The sequence below is a fragment of the Mastigoproctus giganteus genome, chromosome 3 (assembly GCF_048544385.1).
Source record: "Mastigoproctus giganteus isolate SK-2022 chromosome 3, ASM4854438v1, whole genome shotgun sequence".
Taxonomy (NCBI): Eukaryota; Metazoa; Arthropoda; class Arachnida; order Uropygi; family Thelyphonidae; genus Mastigoproctus; species Mastigoproctus giganteus.
Genome location: NC_143577.1, coordinates 256,723,352 through 256,747,975, shown reverse-complemented (window position 1 = coordinate 256,747,975; position 24,624 = coordinate 256,723,352). Strand labels below are relative to the sequence as shown.

The 24,624-nt window shown below is 36.8% G+C and overlaps 1 protein-coding gene across 5 annotated transcripts in view; it reads right to left on the bottom strand.

The window, feature by feature from the left end:
• Strip (striatin interacting protein) overlaps nt 1-24,624 on the bottom strand; it is a 325,994-nt gene that overhangs the window by 113,892 nt on the left and 187,478 nt on the right. For 4 of the 5 annotated variants that reach the window (XM_090371052.1, XM_090371055.1, XM_090371051.1 and 1 more), the window contains exon 9: nt 17,248-17,319. The exons of the other annotated variant lie outside the window; for it this stretch is intronic. In XM_090371052.1, the coding sequence (XP_090227178.1) occupies nt 17,248-17,319 (72 nt within the window). The remainder of the gene's footprint in view (nt 1-17,247; nt 17,320-24,624) is intronic. 5 annotated transcript variants of the gene reach the window in all.

Genomic DNA, 24,624 nt, shown 5'->3' with positions numbered 1-24,624 from the left:
AGCATCTTCACCTTTGAAGACTCACTCTACAAACAAGTACATGGCACTGCTATGGGTGCCCCTGTCAGTTCCGTAGTAGCTAACATCGCCATGGAAGATCTGGAGAAGCAGATACACCAGAACCCACCTACACCTATTACAACGTGGTGTAGATACATCGACGATATTTTTACCATAATACCACGTGGTTCTGAAACGGTACTACTAGAACACCTCAACTCTCTATCCAATTTCATCAAGTTTACCGTAGAATCAGAGGTGGACGGTTCGCTCCCGTTTCTGGACGTGCTAGTGCATCGCGTAGGCCCACATCTAGAGACCTCAGTATACCGCAAACCCATGTGGTGCGGTCAATTCACCAACTACGGGTCTGGCCACGCTCCAAGCCACCTCAATAGCACTGCCCGCACCCTGTTCTCCAGGGCCTGGAGCCATTCCAGCACCGACACAATTAGACGTAACGAGATCTCCCGTGTGAAGGCGGACCTAACCAGATGCGGTTATCCATCCCATGTACTAAACAGATGCTTGTTACAGGCACAAGAACTTACTTCCAACCCAAGACCTCCGAAGCAAGTCGGCATATCATCCGCCTACATTCCGTACTATCCAGGAGTGTCAGGACGTATCTCGAAGATCCTGAGAAGTTACAACATCAAATGTGTGCAATTACCAGGTAGGAACCTACGTTCACTTGTCTCCAGTGTGAAGACCCCTGTCACACCTGTCTTACGCAGCAATGTAGTGTACCGTATCACCTGTAGGGCCTGTAACAGTTGCTACGTAGGTCAGACATCGAGACGTCTCCAGGATCGCCTCACGGAACACGACAGAGCAATCCGGCTTGCCGAAACTGACCAGTCCGCGCTTGCAGAACATTTTTGGGCTACCAACCACGATCTTGACCCCAAGCGCGACTTTGAGATAGTGGACCACGCGCGACACTTTCGCCACCGCCTATGGCTAGAGTCACTAAACATAATAAACAACCCTAAGGCATTAAATCGCCAGAAAGGCATGCGTATACATCCCATCCTAGAGACAACCGTTTTATTGATGGATGATCACTGGCGTAAGGCAGCACACGTCCGTGCTACAACAATGACACATGAGTAACGTGCCACACTTTGCTTGTAATGTATTCAAATTTGTCAGTTGATAAAGGGACACGTGTTCCCAAAGCTACTGAATTTGTACTTATATTTTATTTTATACTGGGTATACTGTAAATATCTATTATTAAATTGGTGTTTATTTTACAGCATGCCTGATTATACTTTATTATTCAAAAATTAACATACAAAGCTGAAAAAACATACTCTTTCTACATTCTACTCATATAGATGTTCACACCGACAACCCCATATTTCACTCGGATCATTCATCAATTACTTTTGACATCACAGTGACTTCTCATAACTTCAAATACAGCTCCCGTACTCCTCGATTCAATTTCAGAAAGGCTGACTGGCCTCTGCTCAAACTAGCTCTAAGAAACGTATACAAGCAGCTCGCTGACGCTATGGATGACATCTATGTGCTCACCAACAACCTGATTAACTGTGTCCATTCAGTTATATCTGACATTGTTCCTCAATCCCATCTTACCGCACGCTCTACCTACCCGCACTGGTATAATAGTGAACTAATACGTAAAATTAAATCCAAAGAATTCTACAGAAACAAGTAAAAGCAAACAGGTGACAGTCAATACTATGAAATATTCAGCCAACTCTGCAAAGAAGTGAAAACTCTCATATTAAACTCCTACAACATGTATACAGAGTCAGTTCAGGATAGTCTGCTTACTCACAGAGATATCAAACCATTCTGGAATTTCATGAAGCATAAGAATATAACCAGTAGAAAGTTACAACTCCGTAACGCAGATGGAATTCTCTTACCTGACGAATTCAGTATTGCTCAAGAGTTTGCCAAACACTTTTCTAGAATTCAAACAAATGATACATTGAGACCTGCCTCATTTCCTGACTTCACACCTGTTAAAGATGATATCCTCATTAATCTCTTTATCACTGATGAAGATTTAAATTTGGCATTAAAAAGCATGAAAAATGACTATACTAGAGGCCCAGATGACATTCCAGGCTTATTTTGGAAAAGGACTGATACTACATTGAAACCCCTCATACTGCGGATCTTCAACCTGTCTCTCAGGCTGGGGAAGTATCCTAAGCACTTTAAGCAGGTCAATATAGTTCCTATTTTCAAAAAAGGTGATAAAAATGACGTATGCGATTACAGACCCATAACCTTGCAAAACAGCCTGGCTAATCTCTTCGACACAGCAGTGCACAAACATCTCTTCGAATTCTTCAAGCCTTTTATCGATCAGAATCAACATGGTTTCTGCAGTGGCAAGTCAGTAGTCACAAATTTACTTCCTTTCTGGTAATACACCTCTGAAGCTCTTGATAACCACCTACAAGTTGATGCAGTCTACACAGACATATCTAAGGCATTTGATAAAGTCCCGCACGAACAACTTCTGGAAAAACTTAAGCTATATGGTATCCGTGACCCTTTGCTCTCATGGCTACGCAGCTATATTACGCATCGTTCCTTGAGCGTTATCATCGATCAAGTGAACTCAGATTGTTTTATACCACTAAGCGGAGTACCACAAGGCTCTCCCTTAGGTCCTCTTCTCTTCATTGTTTTTGTAAATGATCTTCCTTCTTTCATCTACACTCCAATGTTCAAGTTGCTCTCTATGCAGATGATCTTAAGATCTACTCAGCAGTGAAGGAGACTACCAATTCTCAACAACTTCAATGTGCTCTCAATAAATTCTCTGTGGCTATCTCTGAATGGCTTGTCTGCTAACCCCTCGAAGTGCAAAGTTATGTCTTTCTCATCTTGCAGATCTCCACAACTAATGAATACGGAGTATAGTATTAACTCTGTGATCATCGAAAGGTGTGACCAAGTTAACGACTTAGGGATTCTCTTTTCCAGCAGTGCTAAATTCGATGCCCATGTCCTTAAAATCACCAGCAAAGCATTCAAAACACTGGGATTCATCAAACGGAACACATACAAGTTCAAAAACTACAGATATGCGGTTATCCTTTATAAAACTATTGTTCTGCCAATCCTTGAATTCAGTTCACCCATCTGGAATCCTCACACAAAGACTTTAACTAACAAAATTGAAGCAGTCCAAAAAAACTTTATCCGTTACCTTACGTACCGCAATCCTCTATTCTATCACTCAGTGTATTATGAATTGCTGTGTGATTACTTTCATCTGAGGCCTCTGTACGCTAGAAGTGTTACTGCTGACATCGCCCTTCTAGCCAAAGTAATCACTGGAATTTACGAAGCATCTGATATCCTGAGTAAAATAAACTTCAATGCTCCTTGTAGACAAGTCAGGAACCTTACACCGTTTCGCCTTGACTCTGCCAACACGGACTTAATGAAGTTCAGTCCACTGAACAGAATCAGCAAATCAGCAAATGACTCTTGCATTGACTTCTTTGACAACTCCCAATCACTGATGAACTCCATCCACAAGTTTGCCTCTTCACTTAAACTGCAAAGTGACTAGCTCACATCTAATTATTGTAGCTTTTTATTTGTTATATTATTTTTCTATTCTCTAACGGATTAATTATTACTTGTTTTTCCGGTAACTTAACTTAATACAATCCTCGTTTGTACATATGCTTTTATTGTTTGAATCTATATCAATGTTTATCGTCCTGTAGGATTTCACATTATTGTTATTATGTTTATTGATCTGATCTCAGATACACTGTTAATGGTTACCTGTTGTGTATCTTGTTATTAATAAAATAAAAAATAAAAATAAAAATAAAAAAAAAAATAGGAGTGACTATTTCTTATATCCAATATGAGAGGCACAATAAATAAAAAAAAAAAAAGCCTTTAGTAATTTAGAAAAATAGGCATCCATGTGTCTTCAGAAGGACAAAAACCCTAACAGATAAATATAAAAGCAACTGAAATGCATGGATGATGTCAGAAGCTTTTGTGAACATTGTATTTCAGATGAGCCCAGCTCATCTGAAATATGTTCACATTACAACCCTTGGATCAAGGAATCAAAAGCTTTTAAAATATTTATAAGCATGCAATGCAATAAAAATGGTGATGACCAATCAAAAAAAAATTAACTTATTACCTGCAGTGTATATGATGGATAGTGCTTTTCATTTAATCTCTAAACAATCAAAAATTGCTTTTGTGAAGCTGAATTTATTTAACCAAGTATTGTCGAAAATATCAAAAAAAGCAACATAGTGCCATTAACAAAGCATACCTGTAATGCATTTATTATGCAAAATTTCAGTGTGTGTGTGTGTGTGTGTGTGTGTGTGTGTGTGTGTGTGTGTGTGTGTGTGTGTGTGTGTGTGTGTGTGTGTGTGTGAAAACAATAAAATCTTCTGATGGCAGGTGTTCTCTCAATAAAGAATACAGTCAACAGAAATATGGCAGATAAACCTGCACTGAGGAAGATGAAAATTTTGATAATGAAGACAGAGGTCCAGAAAGTTATGCTACCAACCAGAGAAATTAGGAAATCTCTTGAAATATTAGAGGGCATAAATTCAAATTGAGAAAAGACAGTTGTAGGATAGATGTGTGGAAGTTTGGCTTTAGCCAGCGTGTGGTTGATTGCTGGAACAAATTTCAATCTGTCATTGTAGAAGTTGATAGCTTAAATACAAATTCAAGGCAGAACTAGACAGACATTTGGAGGGAGTGGATGGGTGAAATGAGAAGGGTGCTTTTTTTTTTTTTTTTGGCTGACGCTATATGAGCTTGCTTTCTTGCATCACTAATGCCTTTACTAATGTTAATGCTTACTGATATCTTCTTTGTCATTAGTTTATACTAAATAACTCTTCCCTTTCATCTTTCTTAGCCTTCAAACAGACCATATGCACAGACAAGTTTCATCCTCTAACTATGCCTCTATACACTTGAAAATTTTCATTCATAACTCTACTGGATAATGCTGTTTGGCCAAATTAGCTTTCTTGTGAACAAGTTATAAAAGATACTGCCACAACTTCCTTGCAATCTTCCTATTAATTTATAATTATTGTATAGCTGCTTACAGCTGATGGGGTTCTGTCAATGACATACAGGAATTTTGCCACTGAAACAAGGAGATGACTGTCCTGTTGTATACAGCAATGGTTAGGTTGAATCTTGAGTATTGAATACAGGTCTAGAAGCCTCATTTTAGGAAGATGTGGATCTGTTGGAATAGGTGCAGACAAGAACAACAAGATTAGCCAGAGACACAAAAGGTACTCTTTCCATAAAATATTTCAGTTCTGCAAAGTGCAGCACCTAGAAATTGGTGCAGTTATGGAGGGACCTGATTGAGCTGTTTAAGGTTTTAAATGTACTGGGAAAAATAATGCAGATGGTATCCTAACTCTTGCCCAGGCAACACACATAAAGGGACATAAATTTAAATTGAAAAAGAATGGTTGTAGAACACACATGAGAAAATCTGCATTCAGCTAGAGTGATCGTTGGAACAAACTTCCATCTTGTGTTGGTAGTTTAAATAAATTTAAAGAAGAATTAGACAAATTGTTAGAAAGGATTAACAAATGAAATGGGTATTTTTTTTTTTTTTTTTTTTTTTTTGACTAATGCAATTCCTTGCATCATTTGCCACTATTAATGCTAATAGCTAGTTCTCATAATTTCACTTATTTAAAGGATTAACTTTAATGGCAGAGCAAGCTTACATTTCATCTTAAAACTATTTACATTACTCTACTGTATAATGTTCATAACCAATTCAAGTTTCCACCAAACTAGTTCTAAAAGCTTCTTCTACATCTGCCTTACTTTCAGAATTTAATTAATTTATAATTAGCTGAAGCTCGTGTATTCATTCCTTTGTTTTCTGTGATATCTGTATTCTGATATCATATTGACCTAGTTCTTCTAATTTCACTTCTTTAACATTTAAGATTCTAATAATGATGGTACTTGGGTTCTAGTAGCATATTTAGCACTGTGTGTCCTATTTCCCTAATAAGCAAGGCAGGGACTTTTTAATTCAGGGACTTTTTAACATCCCAGCTAGTCCTGCCAAAATAAGTTTTTTGGCCTATAGGTTATCAATCTTGTTGGTTTAGTCTCATATTGGCAGTCATATTAGTTTGTTGTTTTAGTCTCATATTACCACTAATTACAAAATAGTAATTAAATAAGGGAGGCAACAGTGATGCAGTCCAAGGTGTCAATGATCTTGAAGAGTACAGGTCACTCTTTTATTCCCAGTGTATAGGCAAATGAAGATGAAACTACTGTCATACTTTTCATTACTGCAAGGCATAATGAGAATGGACAAAATGATTTCAGATAATGTACCATACGGTGACTTCCTGATTTACAAAAATAATGTGTTTCTAAGATATAGTTCATAAATCAGGAGCAGTTTTCCCATAAATACAAATTTGTAAAATATAATGGGACAATGCATGTCAAAAAAATTTTTTTCTACCATATTTTGTTACAGTATAGTTAGTATTATATTGGCCAAATAATGTACAAAACCTGTATATATATTGCATTTTTTTGTATTTTATAGGTTTCTATATACAGTATATCATAACAAAAAAAAAAAAAAAAAAGTTTAGTACACTGATATACAGTAAACTCCTTCTATATCATTTTAAAGAGCACTATAAACAGGAAAGCATTTTTAACAGGAACCCTCAACCAACTTTACAAGACTAATCATGGGCCCAGAAGAAAAGAGTGCTAAAGGCAGGATAGTGCTATAACAGAAATTTACTGTATTATGTTGCAATATGATAGATTAGGTGATATAAGTTTTGATAAGGTTCGATGCTGAAACATGGCAATGCGGGATTTGAGAATGTGTGCTGCAAAGTAGAACAAAAGTTCATAAGATAGATCTTTTTAGTTTCTACATGAAATCTGAGGTGCCAAAGATTCTTGTTTATAAGATCAAATGTTTGTAAATTGGGAGGTTACTGTACTTAAAAATTCATTTCTCTCTACATATTCATATTTCAACTATTACATTTAAGTCATCAACTGCAGCAATGGCTAAAATATGAATACTCAGAGCAACATAAATAAATCCACAGGATGGCATATGTGTGGATAATCTTCCCAACAGCAATGAATTTTTAAGGAAGCAATAACATGCTTGACACACACATAGCTGCCCTACCCAATTGGTTTTTTCTTTGCTTTGCTGCGAATAAAAGCAGTGAATGTCTGACAGGTGCAAAAGTTAATAACACTATAGAAAAATTATCTTATAAGAACATAAATGATGATCTTGTTGTACATGTTGGTCCAAATAATATTAACACACTGGTGATTAGAGGATTTAATTTGCAGATACGAGGCAATTTTGAGAAAAAGCTGTTAGTTAGGGCAAAATTTGAAAGTGGTCCATGCATGACACGAGAGAGCTGCTGGGAGATATCCACATGGGACAAGCAAGCATGTCCCAAGCAATCAGCTTGGCCCAGAGAGATTGTACAAGGCTCATGGGGTAGAATTTATCTCAGCATGGTTTACACTTATTAACACAGGAGAGACTGATTTTACATGGATGAGATACACTTAAATAGAAGAGGTGCTAGATTATTTCCTGATACATCAAGGCAGTGTTAGGTGGGTCGGAAGAGAATCCTCTCCCTAAGTTAACATAAACTATAAGCTAACTTAGGGAGAGGATACACAAACTGACAGATTAATGGTAGCCATAAGGGATAAAAATCAACTGTTGTTGTTGTTGTATACTTCTACTGGGACATGCAGAAGCCCAGAAAGAAAGGTGTGAGGGATTGCAAAACCTGCTGGGAAGTATCCTCATGGCACAAGCAAATACAAATATATGGAATGTGTTAGGGTTACTAAGAGCAAAAAAAAACTGGCATATATACACTTATTTGTATATTAATGCTAGGAGTATAGAAAATAAATTTGACAAAAAAAAAAAAAAAAAAAAATGGAGTACTGATTAAGTCATCAAATGTGAACTAAACAAGGCACCACTCAGACATAAGAGATGAGGAATTTGAATATGGTTAGTGCAACACATACAAAAATGACAAGGAGGGCTGGGGAGGAGTTATGCTCTTGGTTAAGCATGTAGATTCTGAGTCAATACACCAATTAATTGGTCTGCAAGAATAATCTTCAGTCAGCCTGGTGTGATATAAGCACAGTAAAAACAAAAATGAGAGTAGGAGTGTGTTATAAGCCTAATTACTGTGATGAGCATAACAATTCATCTTGATAAGTGGAATAGGACCAGGCTATGTCTGCCAGGGGCAAAAGTTGATGATGTAGAGTAGATATCATCTTTTAAGGGCACAAAAGGTGTCATTAGTGCCCAGTGTACACGCTGGCACTAATGACCTTGACAGTAAGAGATCTGCAGATTTAATTAAAAGTACAGGTCAATATTGAAAAAAAAAATTGCAAAATAGGGTTGAATTTAATAAAAGTGTCTGCAATTCTGCCCAGACACGATTAGGTGGAGTATATGATGACAGTCCTGTCAATCAATTCGGCCCTGGAGAGATTGTGCAAGGCTCAAAAAGTAGAATTTTTTTCTGTGTGGTCTGTGCTTGCTAACAGGAGAGACTGTTTCTACATGGATGGGACACACTTAAATAGAAAGGATGCAAAAATGTTTGCTGATGCTATCAAGGCAGTGTTAGGTGGATCGGAAAACTGCTAACTTGGGGGAGGATTCAAAAAGATTAACAGTAGCTGCAAGCAGAGGTGAAAGTGATTCTTGCACTGCTTCTATTGTAATGCGCAGCAGCCTAGTGAGCAAGTTGCTGGGGATTTCAAGAGCTACTGGGAATCATCATGGAACAAGTAAATACATGGACTGTGTTAGGGTAACTAAGGATAAGAACAGGTGCATGTATAGTTTCATGTACACCTTATGATAGAAGTATAGTAAATAAATTTTATGAATTTGAAGTGCTGATCAAAGCATCAAAGGCAGATACTGTTGGGATATCAGTATCTGCTTTTTTTCCCGATAATGACCCACACAGATATAAGCAGTGCAGAATTGGAATTTAGGGAATACAATGTGCACAGAAAGGATAGAGAGGATAGGAAGGTAGGAGGGGTTATGCTGTTAGTTAAGAAATATAAAATCTAAGGAAGTGCATCCAGTTGACATGGGTGGACAGTGCAATGCTGAGTCAGTTTGGTGTGACATAAACACACTGGGAAAGGGAAAATGAGAGTAGGATTGTGTTATAGGCCTAATGACTCTGATGAGTAAAATGAAAACCTGTACAGAGAAATACAGTGGGCCAGTAAATCAGAAAATCTTGTATTGGGGGATTTTAACTTTCCAGATACGGACTGAAATTTGTGGGTTGGTCACTCGCACGCTAGGAAGACTTTTGTGGATTTATTGGAAGATTGTTTTCTACAGCAACATGTTTGAGGGGCAACCAGAAGTGGTAATACTCTTGATCTGATTATTAGCAGTGATGACTCATACATTAGGAACTTGCAGATAAAGGAACCACTAGGTGACAGTGATCACAGTCTACTGATGTGGGATTTACTTAAAGATGTAACTACCATCAAGGGTAAAGGGAAGGGTTTTGTTTTCGCAAAGGTGACTACAGCAGTCTCAAGAAGTTTTTGAATTCTATACATTGGGATAAACTGATGATATTAAAAACAGTGAATTCTAAATGGGAGGGCTTCGGGGAATTAATCTTGGAAGCTATTAGGCTTTTCATACCAACTAAGAAATACTATTCAAAATTTAGGCCTAAATGGATGTCAGATAAACTAATGAGGCTTGTGGCAGAGAAGAAAAATGGGTGGGATGCACATAAATTATCAGGTGACACAGAAGCCTATGGGAGATATAAGCTAGTCTGTAATCAAGTCACAAACGAGGTTAGGCAAGCAAAGGCTGATAACGAGAAATCTTTGGCAAAGGATGCAAAGAAAAACAACAAAGACTTCTTTACTTTTGTCAACTCTAGAAGGAAGGGGATCAATCAGATTGGTCCATTTGATGTTGGTGGTTCGACTGTTGATGATTTTGCTCAGATAGGTAACAAACTGAATGAGTATTTTGCATCTACATTCACACATCAGGAATTCTGTAAGGAAGAGGAGAACAGAAGTTTACTAAACTCTAACAGGAACTAATTGATTTTGCAATAATGGAGAGCAAACGGAGGAGAAAAATTTTTGAAGTTAAACATAAAAAAGGCATCTGGGGCAGGTGGAATCTATCCAGTTATATTGAAGGAGGCAGCGAGAGAACTCTTAGCCATAATTATGAGAGCATCCTTAGATTCAGGGGAGGTCCCCATGGACTGGAGATGCGCAAATGAATCCCCAATTCACAAAGGGTGAAGCAAATAAATATAGGCCTGTTAGTTTAACTTCTGTTCTGTGGAAAATAATGGAGTCGCTGCTTAAAGAAGTGATGCAGGATTACCTAGACAAGACTGCAGTAATAGTCCAAACATAGCATGGGTTTGTTAGGGAAAGCTTTGTCTGGCCAATTTGATTGAATACTACGATGTGGTCACAAAGGAACTGGAGGCAAAAAATAAATTTGATTTCATATACTTGGATTTCAGGAAAGCTTTTGATGCTGTTGCACATGGAAGACTCCTGTACAAATTGGAGCAGTATGGCATTTAGGATAAGTTGCTGCAATGGATAAAGGGATGGTTGAGTGGGAGATGGCAGAGAGTGGTAATAAATGGACACTGCTCTATGTGGACTTATGTTATTAGTGGTGTGTGTCCCCCAGGGTTTACTGCTGGGCCCACTGTTGTTTTGTGTATTTATTAATGATATCAGTGAAGGTATATCAGGCTTAATGTTCAAGTTTGTAGATGATACAAAGGTTGGCAGGGTTGTTAATGATACTAAAGAAAGAATGTTACTGCAACAGAATCTAGAAAAGTTAGGTAGATGGGCTGAGAAGTGGCAACTAAAGTTTAATATTGACAAATGCAAAGTGCTGCATATGAGTAGTGATTACACCTTTGTATAAGGCAATGGTAGGCCACACCCTAATGAATACAGGTGTGGAGGTCTCATTTTAGGAAGGATGTACAGTTGCTAGAACTAGTACAGAGAAGGGCAACAAGACTGGTGAGAGGAACAAAGAGACTTAAATTCTGTAAGTTGCAGCATCTGGAGACTAGGCACCTGCGAGGTGATCTGATTGAGGTGTACAAGGCCTTCAATGGTTTGAGCAGCCTCAATGCTGATGGGATACTTCTACTTGCTGAGATTAAGAACCTGAGGGGGCATAGATTCAAATTGAGGAAAGACAGTTGTAGAATTGATGTGCGGAAGTTTGCCTTCAGTCAGCAGGTAGTTGATTGCTGGAACAGACTTCTATCTGTTGTTGTGGAAGTTGGCTGAACTAGTCATACAATTGGAGTGACTGTATGGGCAAAATGGGAAGGGTTTTTTTTTTTTTTTTTTTTTTGGCTAATACACTATAAGCTTGCATCATATGCCTTAACTAATTCTAATGCTAATACAACTATACAGACAAATAGAATGGGCCAGTAAATCAGGTCTTATCATGGAGGATATTAACTTTCCAGTTATTGACTGTAACTTGTGGATTGGTCACTCACACAGAAAAAAATTTCTGGATTTACTGGAAAATGTTCTTCTGTACAACAGTATTATATATCAGCATGCTAGAGAGGCAACAAGAGAAAGCAATACCATTAATCTCATCTGCAGGGACTCTTCAAGCAATATGAATTTTCAGGTAAAAGAGAGAGTAGGTGGCAATGATCAGTGCATTATGGTGGTATTTATATAAAGATATAAATATTTTCAAGGGGGAAGATAAGGGTTCCACTTTCAAAAGGTGACTACAATGGTTTTAGAAATTTTCAGTTTATAAATTCGATTCAGTGGGCCCAACCCATGTTCACTGTATGTTCAGGGAAGTAACTGTAGAAGTTATAAAGCTTTATATAACGAATAAGAGATGGTATTCAAGGTTTAGATCTACATGAATGTCAAATGAACTGATAAAACTGGCAAAGAAGAAAAATATGTGAAATTATTATAAATTATTGAGGAACATAGAAGCTTAGTAAGTAGAACTTTTCTGAAACTAAATCACTAAGAGGGTTAGGTATGCTAAGGCTATGCTAAAGATACAAGGAGTCTTTGGCTAAGAATAGAAAAAAAGTTGCAAAGAATTCTTTGCTTATGCTAACTGTAGAAGAAAAGGGATGAACCACATTGGTTCATTGGATATGATGGCATAACTACTGATGATCAGGCTGCTGATAAACTGAATAAATATTATGCATCTACATTCACACATAAAGAAAATTTTAGGGATGGAATTATCAGAAGGATAATCTAATTTTTACTTGAAGCTAAATGATTTTGTGATAAATGAGAGGAAAGTGAGTGAGTGAGTGTGAGTGAGTGAGTGAGTGAGTGAGTGAGTGAGTGAGTGAGTGAGTGAGTGAGTGCGAGAGAAATTTTTTAAGTAAAAGGAAATAAGGAACTGAAGCTGAACAACTGAACCTTAAGCTGACCAACTGAATATCTAGTTATATTAAAGGAAGCAGCAAAAGATATATGCAAACCTTTAGCAACAATTATGAGAGCATTCACGAATTTAGGGAAGGTCCTACAGAATGTAGATGTGCAAAATCTGTTTCCTTTCACAATTGTGGTTTCAAAGGGTGAAGTAGATAACTGCAGTTCTGTAAATTTGACTTTTGTGCCAGGGAAATTAAGATAGCAGTTATTAAAGAGGCAATGCAAGATCATATCAACTATAAGGCAATCACTGTATGGACCTCTTTTTCCGACCCATCTATTAAGCTCCATGAGGCTGTCACCAAGGAAAATGAAGCAAAATAATTTTGAAATCATATACTTAATTCAAAGTATATGATTTCACCAAGAAATTTGAAGCTTTAATTGGTAGTTCAAGGATTTTAATACTATTCCACCTGAACTGCTATAAAAATTGGTGCAGCATGGTATTAGGGTATTACTGCCATTAATAAAGGAAAAGTTGAGTAGCAGAAGACAGAAAATGGTTATTTTTTTATTTTATTTTATTTTTTATTTTTTTGTCCTCGCCTTTTTCCCCATTATATATATGAGGTCAGCATTTTTACTGTTTTGGCATGAAATTTTTTTTACAGCCGGATGCCCTTCCTGACGCCAACCCTCACCCTTTATCCGGGCTGGGGATATCTGGTGGTCATTCCCTGACCTACCGCATCCTCCGTATTTGGTGGTCATGGGCTTGAACCCCGGTCTAATCAAGAAATGTGTGCTACGCACTGCTGCTCCAGCCCACCTGGCTACAGAGGCACCAAGACAGAAAATGGTTATTAATGGGTACTAAAGCCTTCATAGCCAAGTGGTCAGGAAAGGGAGTGCAATAGCACGTGCTCTTTGAGTAGACCGGGGTTCAAGTCCCTGACTGCTAAATACAGTCCATCTGCCAACCTGCACTGAACCAGTGTGGCAGATTATGGTCCATTTCCCTCAATCCAAGTTGTTGAGGTTTCCATCCTGGAGTAGATTGATAATGGCTGCAATTTACCTTTTTTTTTACTACTCTTTACGGAATAATGAAATTAGCAGAGTCTATCCTACTGTTTTTAATATTTATAAATGATACTGATGCCTAATGTCTAAGTTTGCTTTTTTTTTTTTTAATGAACACCCCAAATACAAAAGATATTAGAACCTATAGTACTTAGTACCATGCAAGGGTTGATACCTGTTGATATCAGTCTTGAATTTCTGTAGAAGTTCTAATTTTCGGAAAATATGTACAAAGGGAGATTGTTCCAGAAAATTGAAGTTGAAGGAATAAATGCAGAAGAAAAGTTAATTCTATGAGTTTGAAGTTGAACAGTAAAAGGATGCTGACTGGTTGTGGTACGTGTTTGGACAGTCTGAAAGAGAGAGTGAGGGAAGAGGGAATAATAGAAGCCAATTCAGATCAGTGATCATGGTATCTATGCAAAGGGCATATAACAGAAACAGAATGTCTGCGAGACAGAGAGTGGAGAAACTTTGTAAAAGATGGATCATTAATTAACCAAACTGCCCTCCTTTTGAATGGGAGTCAAGAACCACAAGAGGTTATGAGGGTACTGCCCCAGATGTGGGAACAATATTCCAAGGTAGGTTGAATTTGAGATCTGTAGAGTAACTAGCTATGTAGAAGATAAATAATGATGAGAACAAAAGAGAAAACCTAGTTTTTTAGATGCAGAGGAAGCAATATTTGTGATGTGCTTATAACAAGAGAGATTAAATGTCATGGTAATCCCTAATAGAGATATGTGATCTCATCTGGAAATCTGAGTGTTGTTGAAGATAATCATAAGAGCAGAAGCAGCCTTTTTGTGAGATATAAGACAGGATGTTTTAGAAGGATCAAAATTAACTATTATCTTTGTCCCACTGGAGAATTAGTTGGAGCTCAGTATTAAAGGAATTGGTAGTGGATATTTGAGAAGTTAAAGCTGTTTGTGCAGGGCAAGGTTTCTCGCACTGGAACGTGGAATGCAATATGCTGTCATCAGCAAAACTATGAAGAGGATTTCCAGTCACTGGAAAGAGTGGGAGGAAAAGAGTGGGAGAAAGAACTGAACCTTGGAGAACACCAGCATTAGTGAAAAAGTTAGAAAAGAGAGAGCCATCCAATATCACCCACAGTAAGCAGTCAGACAGAAAACTGCATACCCAATTACAAAAAACAGTAGGCAAACCATAAGACAGAAGCTTATTTAGAAGACCTTTATGCCAAACATGATCAACAGCCTTTGAAATGTTGGCTGTATGGTTAGGATTGTCTGGTATTCTGGTAGGTACGTAAACAATCTGTGCAAGGTCATTAATATTTGCAAAGCCTCAGCATCTCGACCAGCTGGGTTTGTGTGACTAGAAAATAGAAACTACCTGGAATTGTGAATATTTAAAATAACCAAGGAAAATTACCTCACTGTTATGAAAATTGGACTGGATAAAGTCAAGTTTCAATGAAAGGAAGTCAAAGAGTTTAAAGTGGTTAGTGGAGTTGGGAGAATGATAGAGGCAACAAATAAATTTTATAGACTGAAGCAGAGAGATTTTAAGCTAGAGAAGATTCCAAATTACTAAGTATCTGACTGGTTATATCAGAGCAGATGCATGCACAAGTACCACTTTTTAAGTGAAATCATACAATGATTAATTAGGACAAAGAAGATGAGCAGTGGTGGAATCAACTGATAACTGGGATCCTGTCAGGAAAAAGTAGGTAGCAGACTGTAAGCGGAAATGGATATCATTCAGAATGGAACCAAGACCACATATATTTGTGAAATGAATGAAGAAGCAATTGGGAAGTTTAAATCTTTTTACAGATAAGTTTGTTCTATTAGTTTGACAATACACGATGTATTCAGTAGCAAGAAAAGGTGAAGAGGACATGTATGAAGAATGAAATTTTTGGATATTGTGTACATATGGAAAGAATATACCCAGCTCCTTGACATAAAATAGCCTCGACAGTGCCCTTACATACACACTACACGGGCTCCCTCTATTCACTATCTGGCAGAGTGGAGGCAGTAAGATTATACACTAGCTAATCCAGATGCCTCCTAGACAGTTACATTTGGTCCAGTGGACTATCTAGCAGTTAGTCTGTGAACATTGTTTTAGATTTGTAGGCTTGAAATATAAGGAAGATGGATCTTGCCATGATGCCCAATATAAACTCAAAAGACAGTTATTTTCTGTAGGCTAAACATGGGTTTCACCACTTCAAGCTGCTAATAAGCAAAGTGGTGGTATTGCCTGATAAGACAGAGAGGTGGCATTCATCTGTATGGTGTGGATACTGGACCTCAACCTGTGCTTACATTGGTTCACACCTGGGTGATCACCTCCAGTATACTAGGTGCTGTACTCTAGAACTTGAAAACAGGGATTATTCCTAAGATTACTAACAGTCCCACCAATGAGTGTAAGAAGAGGATATGGCTGTCACAGAACGACCGGGCTTCACTGAAATTCAGTCCAATCGACTCAATTGCCAACTAAACATCAGTCCCACAAGCGTTTTAGACTCCCAGGTAGATAGCCAGGCTTGTCATACATGTCAGAATGTCTGTGACAGCTTCAAGGACTGCTAATGATACAAAGACTAGAAAGGTAGTTAATGACAGGGTACAATACTCCAACAAGGCCTGGATAAATTAGGCTGATGGACTTGGGTAAAACTGATAAATGCAAGGAACAACATTTGGATGGTCCCAAAGTAACATACCCGTTAAGTAATGCCAACTGTAAGGTGGTGAAGAATGAAGAAGACCTAGAGTAATTCCAATCTGATGTAAAGCTCTCTGAGCAGTGAATTCAGGCTGCTAGAACAGCTCATGGAATTCTGTCAAAGATGTATAGGAATTATGCCAGCAGGGACAGAGGTGCTTATCATGTTGTATAAGGTAATGGTTAGACTACACCTTGACTACTGCACATACAAGCCTGGAAGCCTCATTTTAAGAAGGATATGGATATGCTGGAATGGGTTCACAGAAGAGCAACAAAATTAGTCAGGGGCACAAAAAAGATACTTTCTCCAAGAAAAACTTAAATTTTTTAAATTTCGGTGCTGGAAAAACAAATTATTAGAAATGATGGACATATGAAGTGGGTATATTTTTTTATTTTGGCTGATACCTATCAGCTTGTTTCCATGAAACGTTCTGACACTACTAATACCAATCCTAACTAGAAATTGCAAACCTTTAGAGCAACATTTCTTCCAGTTCCATTCATATTAAGTTTTCACTAGTAATGTTTTAAATTTCATTCAAAACACTTCACTGTTGATAAAGAATAAATTCTATGGATTTGTTTATTTATTGTAAGTGGTAACGAAATTTCCAATTTCCAATGAAAGTGGAATTGGTAAAATGTAACACAAATATGTAGTTGTGAAACTTTACTGAAATACAGGAACCAACCCTCTCATAAATTACATAGAAAAACTGTAAAAGTTGGCAACTATGCACAATATTCCAGTTGACAGCATTTAACTTTCTTTTAAAAGTTAAAAGCTGTCAACTGTTAAGTACCAAATTCAGTTTTAACCACACATTTGAATAAGTACCACAGTAAAAATATCTTTAAGAAAAGAATGGGGAAAAAAAAGAGAATCAGTACCTTTGATAACGGATGCTTTGATATCTCATCCTCCTTTTTGATCTGAACTTCTGCAAGTGATATGTACATGTGCTGAAAAGTTATGATAAACCTTAAGTTCTCACTATGTTATGACACATATTCAGAAAAAAGCTTAAAAAAATTTTAAATTACTTTTTAGAAATTGTTATATTTAAATAAAATAACCCCATATAAATACATATTCTCAAGACTTGTTGATATAATTCAATTGTGCATCATATAATTTATAATTTTGGAAAGCAAGTTTTTTTTTTTTTCCCCTTTCCCTGTATTACAAAGCAATAGCAAAGACTTTCCTGTGAATGTGAAGGCAGCAGCTGTGGGAAAGGTTTCTCAGCATCACATTCTGTTTCACTTAAAAGTTTAAATGATGCAGTTTGAATAAAAATAGCAGCTGTCTGTTGTGATAAGACAATCAGCAAGACATCACAAAGGAGACTGTGAATGAGCCATCAAATCATACCACAGCGTGAGTTTGTTTGACAATGGGAAACATACTGCTTTGGAAAAAAATTTCTTTGAGGTCATATTTACATAATTGTATTAATTACTATTAATCTATAAGTGGTGGCAGGGAGGAAGGGGGATCTAACATGTTCACTTGAAAAATATCTACTGCATATTAATTACCAGGTCAAGATCAATGGCTCTTCCTCTATCTACTTTCCTAAATATACACACAGTTTTAGAAGTGATGACTGTTTATGCAGAATTAAGTAAAGCAATCTAACATACAAAGCTATTTGTGTGTGAGAATATTTCACTATTTCTACTGCTATTTTTCAGTTTTGGCATAATGCAAACAAATATGTTTCCTACTAGATGGTTGATGCTATGGATATATTTCATTATTATTTAAGCTTTAATAACAATTATTATTATTTATTAATGTATTAGAAGATGAAATGCACAAGGCATAATTTCTTATGGGTTTAGGTAATTAACTATATAATATGGTATAGATACAGTTAATTACCTAAACCATAAGAAATTATGCCTTGTGCATTTCGTCTTCTAATACATTATTATTTATACACCATTTGGCATCTCTCATATTGTGGAAATAACTTTGCAACTGTGATGGCATATTGCATTACCAGGGTACCTGGCCACTCACTGATGAAGCCAACTAGCTTCGAAACGATTGTCTGGGTGGTGGTATCCACTGAAAATAAACAACAGTAGTCTTCTCTACTAGAGAATCGTTATTTATTTGAAGTAGTGCAATACCAGCTATCTCATTGTGAAGGCATCCACAATATGAGATACAATTAAAACGATGCCTTTTTCACTACATACATAATTCAGATTTATGGGTAAACTATGGTGTATCTACACCGATATTATATAGTTAATTTATTTAATTGACAAAACATAGTTGTGTACATGCATCAGTTTGAAATTTTTTGCAGTTAATGGTTTTATGAACTTGAAAATAGAGGTGACTAATATGTTTATATGTTGTTTATAATGTATATTCACTCTCCCAATAGAATCAACAATAGTTTTATGATGAAAATAAGTGTAAAAAAAAAAACAAAACACATATTTTGAAATTTTCATTAAAAAAAATTAAAAATGCAAATGCATCTAAAAAGTACTGCAATTCATTATGAAAAATCAAAAAAAAATTTTCAGATATAAAAAAGAAACTGGTGCACCTTTCAGGTCCAGTGTTACCATGTTTATTAAAATCAGGAGTGCCCCCACTGCAGAGTTAATGTGATTAATTGTAAACATTTAAAAAAGGTTTTAGAGCCGAAAGCCTCAGACTATGGAAAATTCACTAATTGAACAAGTTAGTGCATAGCATCATTATAGTTCGCAGTAAATCACTGAAGTAGCTGAAATGGCATTGTTTTTGTTATATCTCATATTATGAATGCCTTTAAAACAGGTTATCCTGATACTGCACTACCTTGAACAAGCAAGACCTCACCAGTGGAGAAGACTAATGTTATTTATTCTTGACAGATACCACCACACAGACGGCACAGTTTCAAGGCTTCTTGGTATCTCATCGGTGGGCGGATAGGTTCCCTGGTGATACAATAAGTAACAACCTAGTTATGAAGTATAACTCCGTAATATGAGAGATGCCAGATTGTGTGCAACAGTAAAGACTTTTGTTATATCTCATATTGTGAATGCTTTTCTAGTTGCCCTGCACAATATGAGACATAAAAAAATGACGGCAATCCGACTTTGGTGATTTACCATGAACTAATCTGTTTGATTGTGATCAATTGTAATATTTATAGTAACTGTATTAATCAATTACCACTTCAACAGTGATTTTTTTCTATTTTAATTTAAAGCATTCAATGTGATACTCATGAACACATCATAAAATAAGAGGTCTTCAATAACTATGAAGTGATAATGCTGCACTGATGCTACTCCACTGCACTACTAGTGGCAGCATACAGTATTAAATTTTTAAAAAAATGGGTGAAATCCTACTATTACTGGATTTATAAAGTTCTGCACTATTAAAAAATAATGAATAATGGGAAAAGTAAAATGGAAAGATAATTGTACACAATCTGAAATTAGGTTTGGAAAATATAATCTTTGTAAAAAGATATAGGGAAGTCCTGCTTAATGATTTATCCAAGTTATGTTGTTCAAGAGTTACACTCACAATATCACTGTAGGGTGGACTGAATGCAAATTCTCATCTGGAGACTCATGAATAATAAATATTAATGAATAAACTAGGATAAAGCAAAACTTACCCATTTCAACATTTTTCTGTGAGACAATGTTTTTAAACAATACATCAAGGAAAGCAAGAAATGAAGGAAAGTTATTGTACATCATTTTACTTAAAATTACTGTAGATTTATATCACGTCCTTCAGGTTTTTTTGTGAAAAAAATGCCCACAATCATGTGTACCAAGAAATAACAGCAATGCATAAAACTTATTTATCCAGTCTCCAAAACGCATCACATTATTTGTTGATAAACTGCTTACAATAGCTTTGCTGAGATCCACAATCATTCCACACACCAGTGAAACAGATGAACAGTGATAAAAGTGATTACTTGATCATGCAATTCTGTGATTAAAAATTTTATTTGTGTAATTTTGGTTAATGTCATAAACTGGAATCCTCTTCAAGACTTTTTAAATAAGAAAAAGGTCTACAATGATGTGGCTGGGTAAACCTCAATGTCATTGTCATAGGTATACCTGCTGCATTTGAGTCAGTTTCTATCAATTCTATTCTTTCTCTACTTGAACAATTCTTATCAAAGATCCTAGGTTCACATTCATTAAGTTTATTTTACCAAATACAGTACTTAATTTCAAATTTAGAATAAAATATTAACTACAAATATATGTCTCTTCACAGTTGGCCAATTCCCTTAAAACGCAATCGCAATCTCAGTGTGGTCTGTGCTTGTTATAACAGGAGAGACTGCTTCCACAGGGATGGGATACACTTAAATAGAAAGGGTGAAAGAATACTTGCTGATGCTATCGAGGCAGTGTTAGGTGGGTCAGAAAACTGCTAGATTGGGGGTATTCATGACCTAATCAATCAATAGTAGCCGCAGGCAGAGGTGGAAGTGATTCTTGCACTACTTCTATTGCAATGAGCAGCAGACCGGAAAGCCAATTGATGAGAATTTCAGGAACTGCTGGGAGTCACAAAACAAGTAATGGACTGTGTTAGAGTAACTAAGAGTAAGAACAGGTGTATGTATACTTGCATGTACATCAATGCTAGGAGTATAGTAAATAAATTTGATGAATTTGAAGTGCTGGTCAAGACATCAAAGGCAGATATTGTTGGGACATCAGAGACGTGGTGTCACACAGATATAAGGAATGCAGAATTGGAATTTGGGGAGTTTGTGTTTCTTAATTAAGAAACACAGAATCTAAGAAAGTGCATCTAGTTGACATAGGTGAACAGTACAATATTGGGTCAGTTTGGTGTGACATAAGCATTGGGAAGGCAAAAATGAGAGCAGGAGTGTGCTATAGGCCTAATGACTCTAATGAATATGACGAACAATTGTACAGAGAAATAGAGTAGGCCAGTAAATCAGACTGTATTATAATGGGGGATTTTAACTTTCCAGATATTTACTGGAACTTGTGGGTTGGTCACTCACACGCTAGCAAGACTTTTGTGGATTTATTGGATGATTATTTTCTGCAGCAGCATGTTCGAGAGGCAACCAGAGAGAGTAATTTGCAGATAGAGGAACCACTAGATGGCAATGCTCATGGTGTACTGATGTGGGATTTACATAATGATATCATTACCTTTAATAAGGTAAGGTAAAGGGAAGGGTTTTTACTTTCATAAAGCTGAGTACAGTGGTCTCAGAGATTTTTTAAATTCTATACAGTGTGACCAACTGATGATGTTACCAACAGCAAATTCTAAATGGGAAGCATTCAAGGAAGTAACTTTGGAAGCTACTAGGCTTGTTGTTCCAACTAAGAAACACTGTTCAGGGTTTAGGCCCAAATGAATGTCAGATGAACTAATGAGACTTGTGTCAGAGAAGAAAAATGCTTGGGATGCATATAAATTATCAGGCGACACAGAAATCTGTGGTAGATATAAGTTAGTCTGTAATCAAGTCACAAAGGAGGTTAGGCAAGCGAAGGCACATTATGGGACATCTTTGGCAAAAGGATGCAAAAAAAACAGCAAAGCTTACTTCTTTACTTATATTAACTCTAAAAGGAAGGGGATGAATCAAATTGGTCCACTTGATATCAATGGGTTTATTATAGATGATCATTCTGAGATAACTGCCAAACTAAAAGAGTATTTTGCATCCACATTCACACATGAGGAGTTCATCAAGGAAGAGAAGAGAAGAGAGTTAAATGATTTTGTAATAACTGAGAGCAAAGTGGAGGAGAAATTATTGAAATTAAACATAAGAAAGGCACCTGGGGTGGATGGGATCTATCCAGTTATATTAAAGGAGGCGGCAAAGGAAGAAAGCACACACTTAGACATAATTATAAGAGCATTCCTTGGGCAGTCTTCATGGACTGGAGATGTGCAAATGTATCTCCAATTCACAAAGGGGGATCAAAGAGTAACATGAGTAATTACACACATGTTAGTTTGACTTCAGTTTCAGGGAAAATAATGGAGTCACTGGTTAAAGAAGCATTGCAGGATAATAGAGACAAGACGGCAGAAATAATTCAGACACAGCATGGATTTGTTAAGGTGAAGTCTTGTCTGACTAATTTTATTGGATACTATGACGTGGTCACAAAGGAACTGGATGCAAAAAATAATTTTGATATCATAAAAATAATTTTGATACTTGGATTCAGGAAAGCTTTTGACACTGTTGCACATGGAAGACCACTGTACAAATTGGAGCAGTATGGCATTAAGGACAAGTTCCTAAAATGGATAAAAGGATGGTTGAGTTAGAGAAGATAGAGGTTGTTATCAATGAACATTGCTCTTCATGGACTAATGTTATTAGTAGTGATCCCCAGGGCTCAGTGTTGGGCCCATTGTTGTTTTGTTCTTTTATCAATGATATTGATAAAAGTAGATCAAGCTTAATGTCAGAGTTTGCAGATAATACAAAGGTTGGCAGGGCTGTTAATAACAGTATGCTGCTGTAACAGGATCTGCCCATATGCATTATGGAAGCATAGTATTTGGGTGCGTTTTGACAATCTACATGCATCACATGCAATGAACATGTTAAAGAGCTTTTGGTTTCTAAAGGTAGGTCTAGTAAAGATTAAAAATATGACAATTATTTTAAAATACATAAATATTCATAGTAAAACTTTGCTAATTCAAAGTTCAAGGAACCAAAATAAATCCATTTAAATTTAAATGGGTAACCTTTTTTTTTTTTTTATATGAAAACTCCAAACAGGAGAGCTATTAGAACCTATAGTACTTAATACCATGCTTGGGTAGGAGGTTGAAAGGATGAAAGAAGATAATTGAAAATAGACTTGAACTTCTGTAGACTATAATTTTCAGGAAATACGTATGAAGGAAGGTTGTTCAAGAAAACGGCAGTTGAATGAATAAACAAGGAAGATGAAAAGTTGGTTCTGTGAGTTTGAATTTGGACAGGAAATGGATGTTGGCTGGTGGCTGCACATGTTCGGATTGTCTTTGAAAGAGACAGCGAAATTATAGAATCCAATTCAGAAGAACAGTGCCCAAGGAAGTATCTGTAGAAAAGGCATGCAGCAGAAACAGTACATCTATGAGACAGAGAGTGGAGAGACTCTGTTAGAGAGAAGTCATTAATTAACCTAACTGTCCTCTTCTAAATGAAATCTAGAAGTCTGAGAGAGGTTTTGGGGGCACCACCCCAGATTTGGGTCAGTTTGGTGTGACATAAGTATTGGGAAGGCAAAAATGAGAGCAGGAGTGTGCTATAGGCAGATTTGGGAACAATATTCCATGGTAGGGCAGATTTGCGATTTGACAGAGTGAAAAAATCGGCATAACTTTTCTTCCAAACAGCTGTTTGGAAGAAAAGTTATGCCGAGCGCGAAAGACAAAACCAAGTTTTTTAGATGCAGAGGAAGCAATATTTGTAATGTGCTTGTGCCAAGAGAGATTAGAAGTCAGGGTAATCTCCAAAAGAGATATATCATTTTGCCTAGAAATCGGAGTGTCACCAAAGATAAGCATAGGAGCAGAAGAATCCTTTTTGCAAGACATAAGACAAGACTAAATTTTAGAAGGATTGAAATCAACTAAGTTTTCTTTCCCCCACTGGAGATCGGCATTTAAGGAATTGGTAGTGGATATTCGAGAAGTTGAAGCTAATTGAGCAAGGCAAGGTTTTTCAAATTGGAAAGTGGAATGCAACGTGCTACCATCGGCAAAACTATGGATAGGATTTCCAGTCAATGGAAGAAGTTCATTAATATACAAGAGGAAACAAGTGGGGGAAAAAACTGAACCTTGGCGGGACACCAGCATTAGTGGAAAAGTTAGAAAACAGAGAGCCACCTATCATCACCCTCAGTGAGCGATCACAGAGAAAACTGGATAACCAATTGCAAAAAACAGTTGGCAAACCATAAGATGCAAGCTTGTTTAGGAGACCTTTATGCCAAACACAATCGAAAGCCTTTGAGATGTCAAGGGCAACTGCTTGTGTTTCCCCGAACTTTTCCATTGAATTTGTCCACAAATGGTTAACCTAAGCAAGAATATCACCAGTGGATCAACACTGACGGAATCCATACTGGCGATTGTTGATCAGACGAAAGGTTTCTAGGTAGTTTAAGAGCTGGCGGTTAATTGATTTCTCCATTACTTTAGAAAGAGCAGAAGTAATTGCAATAGGATGATAATTGGATGGGAGGGATTGT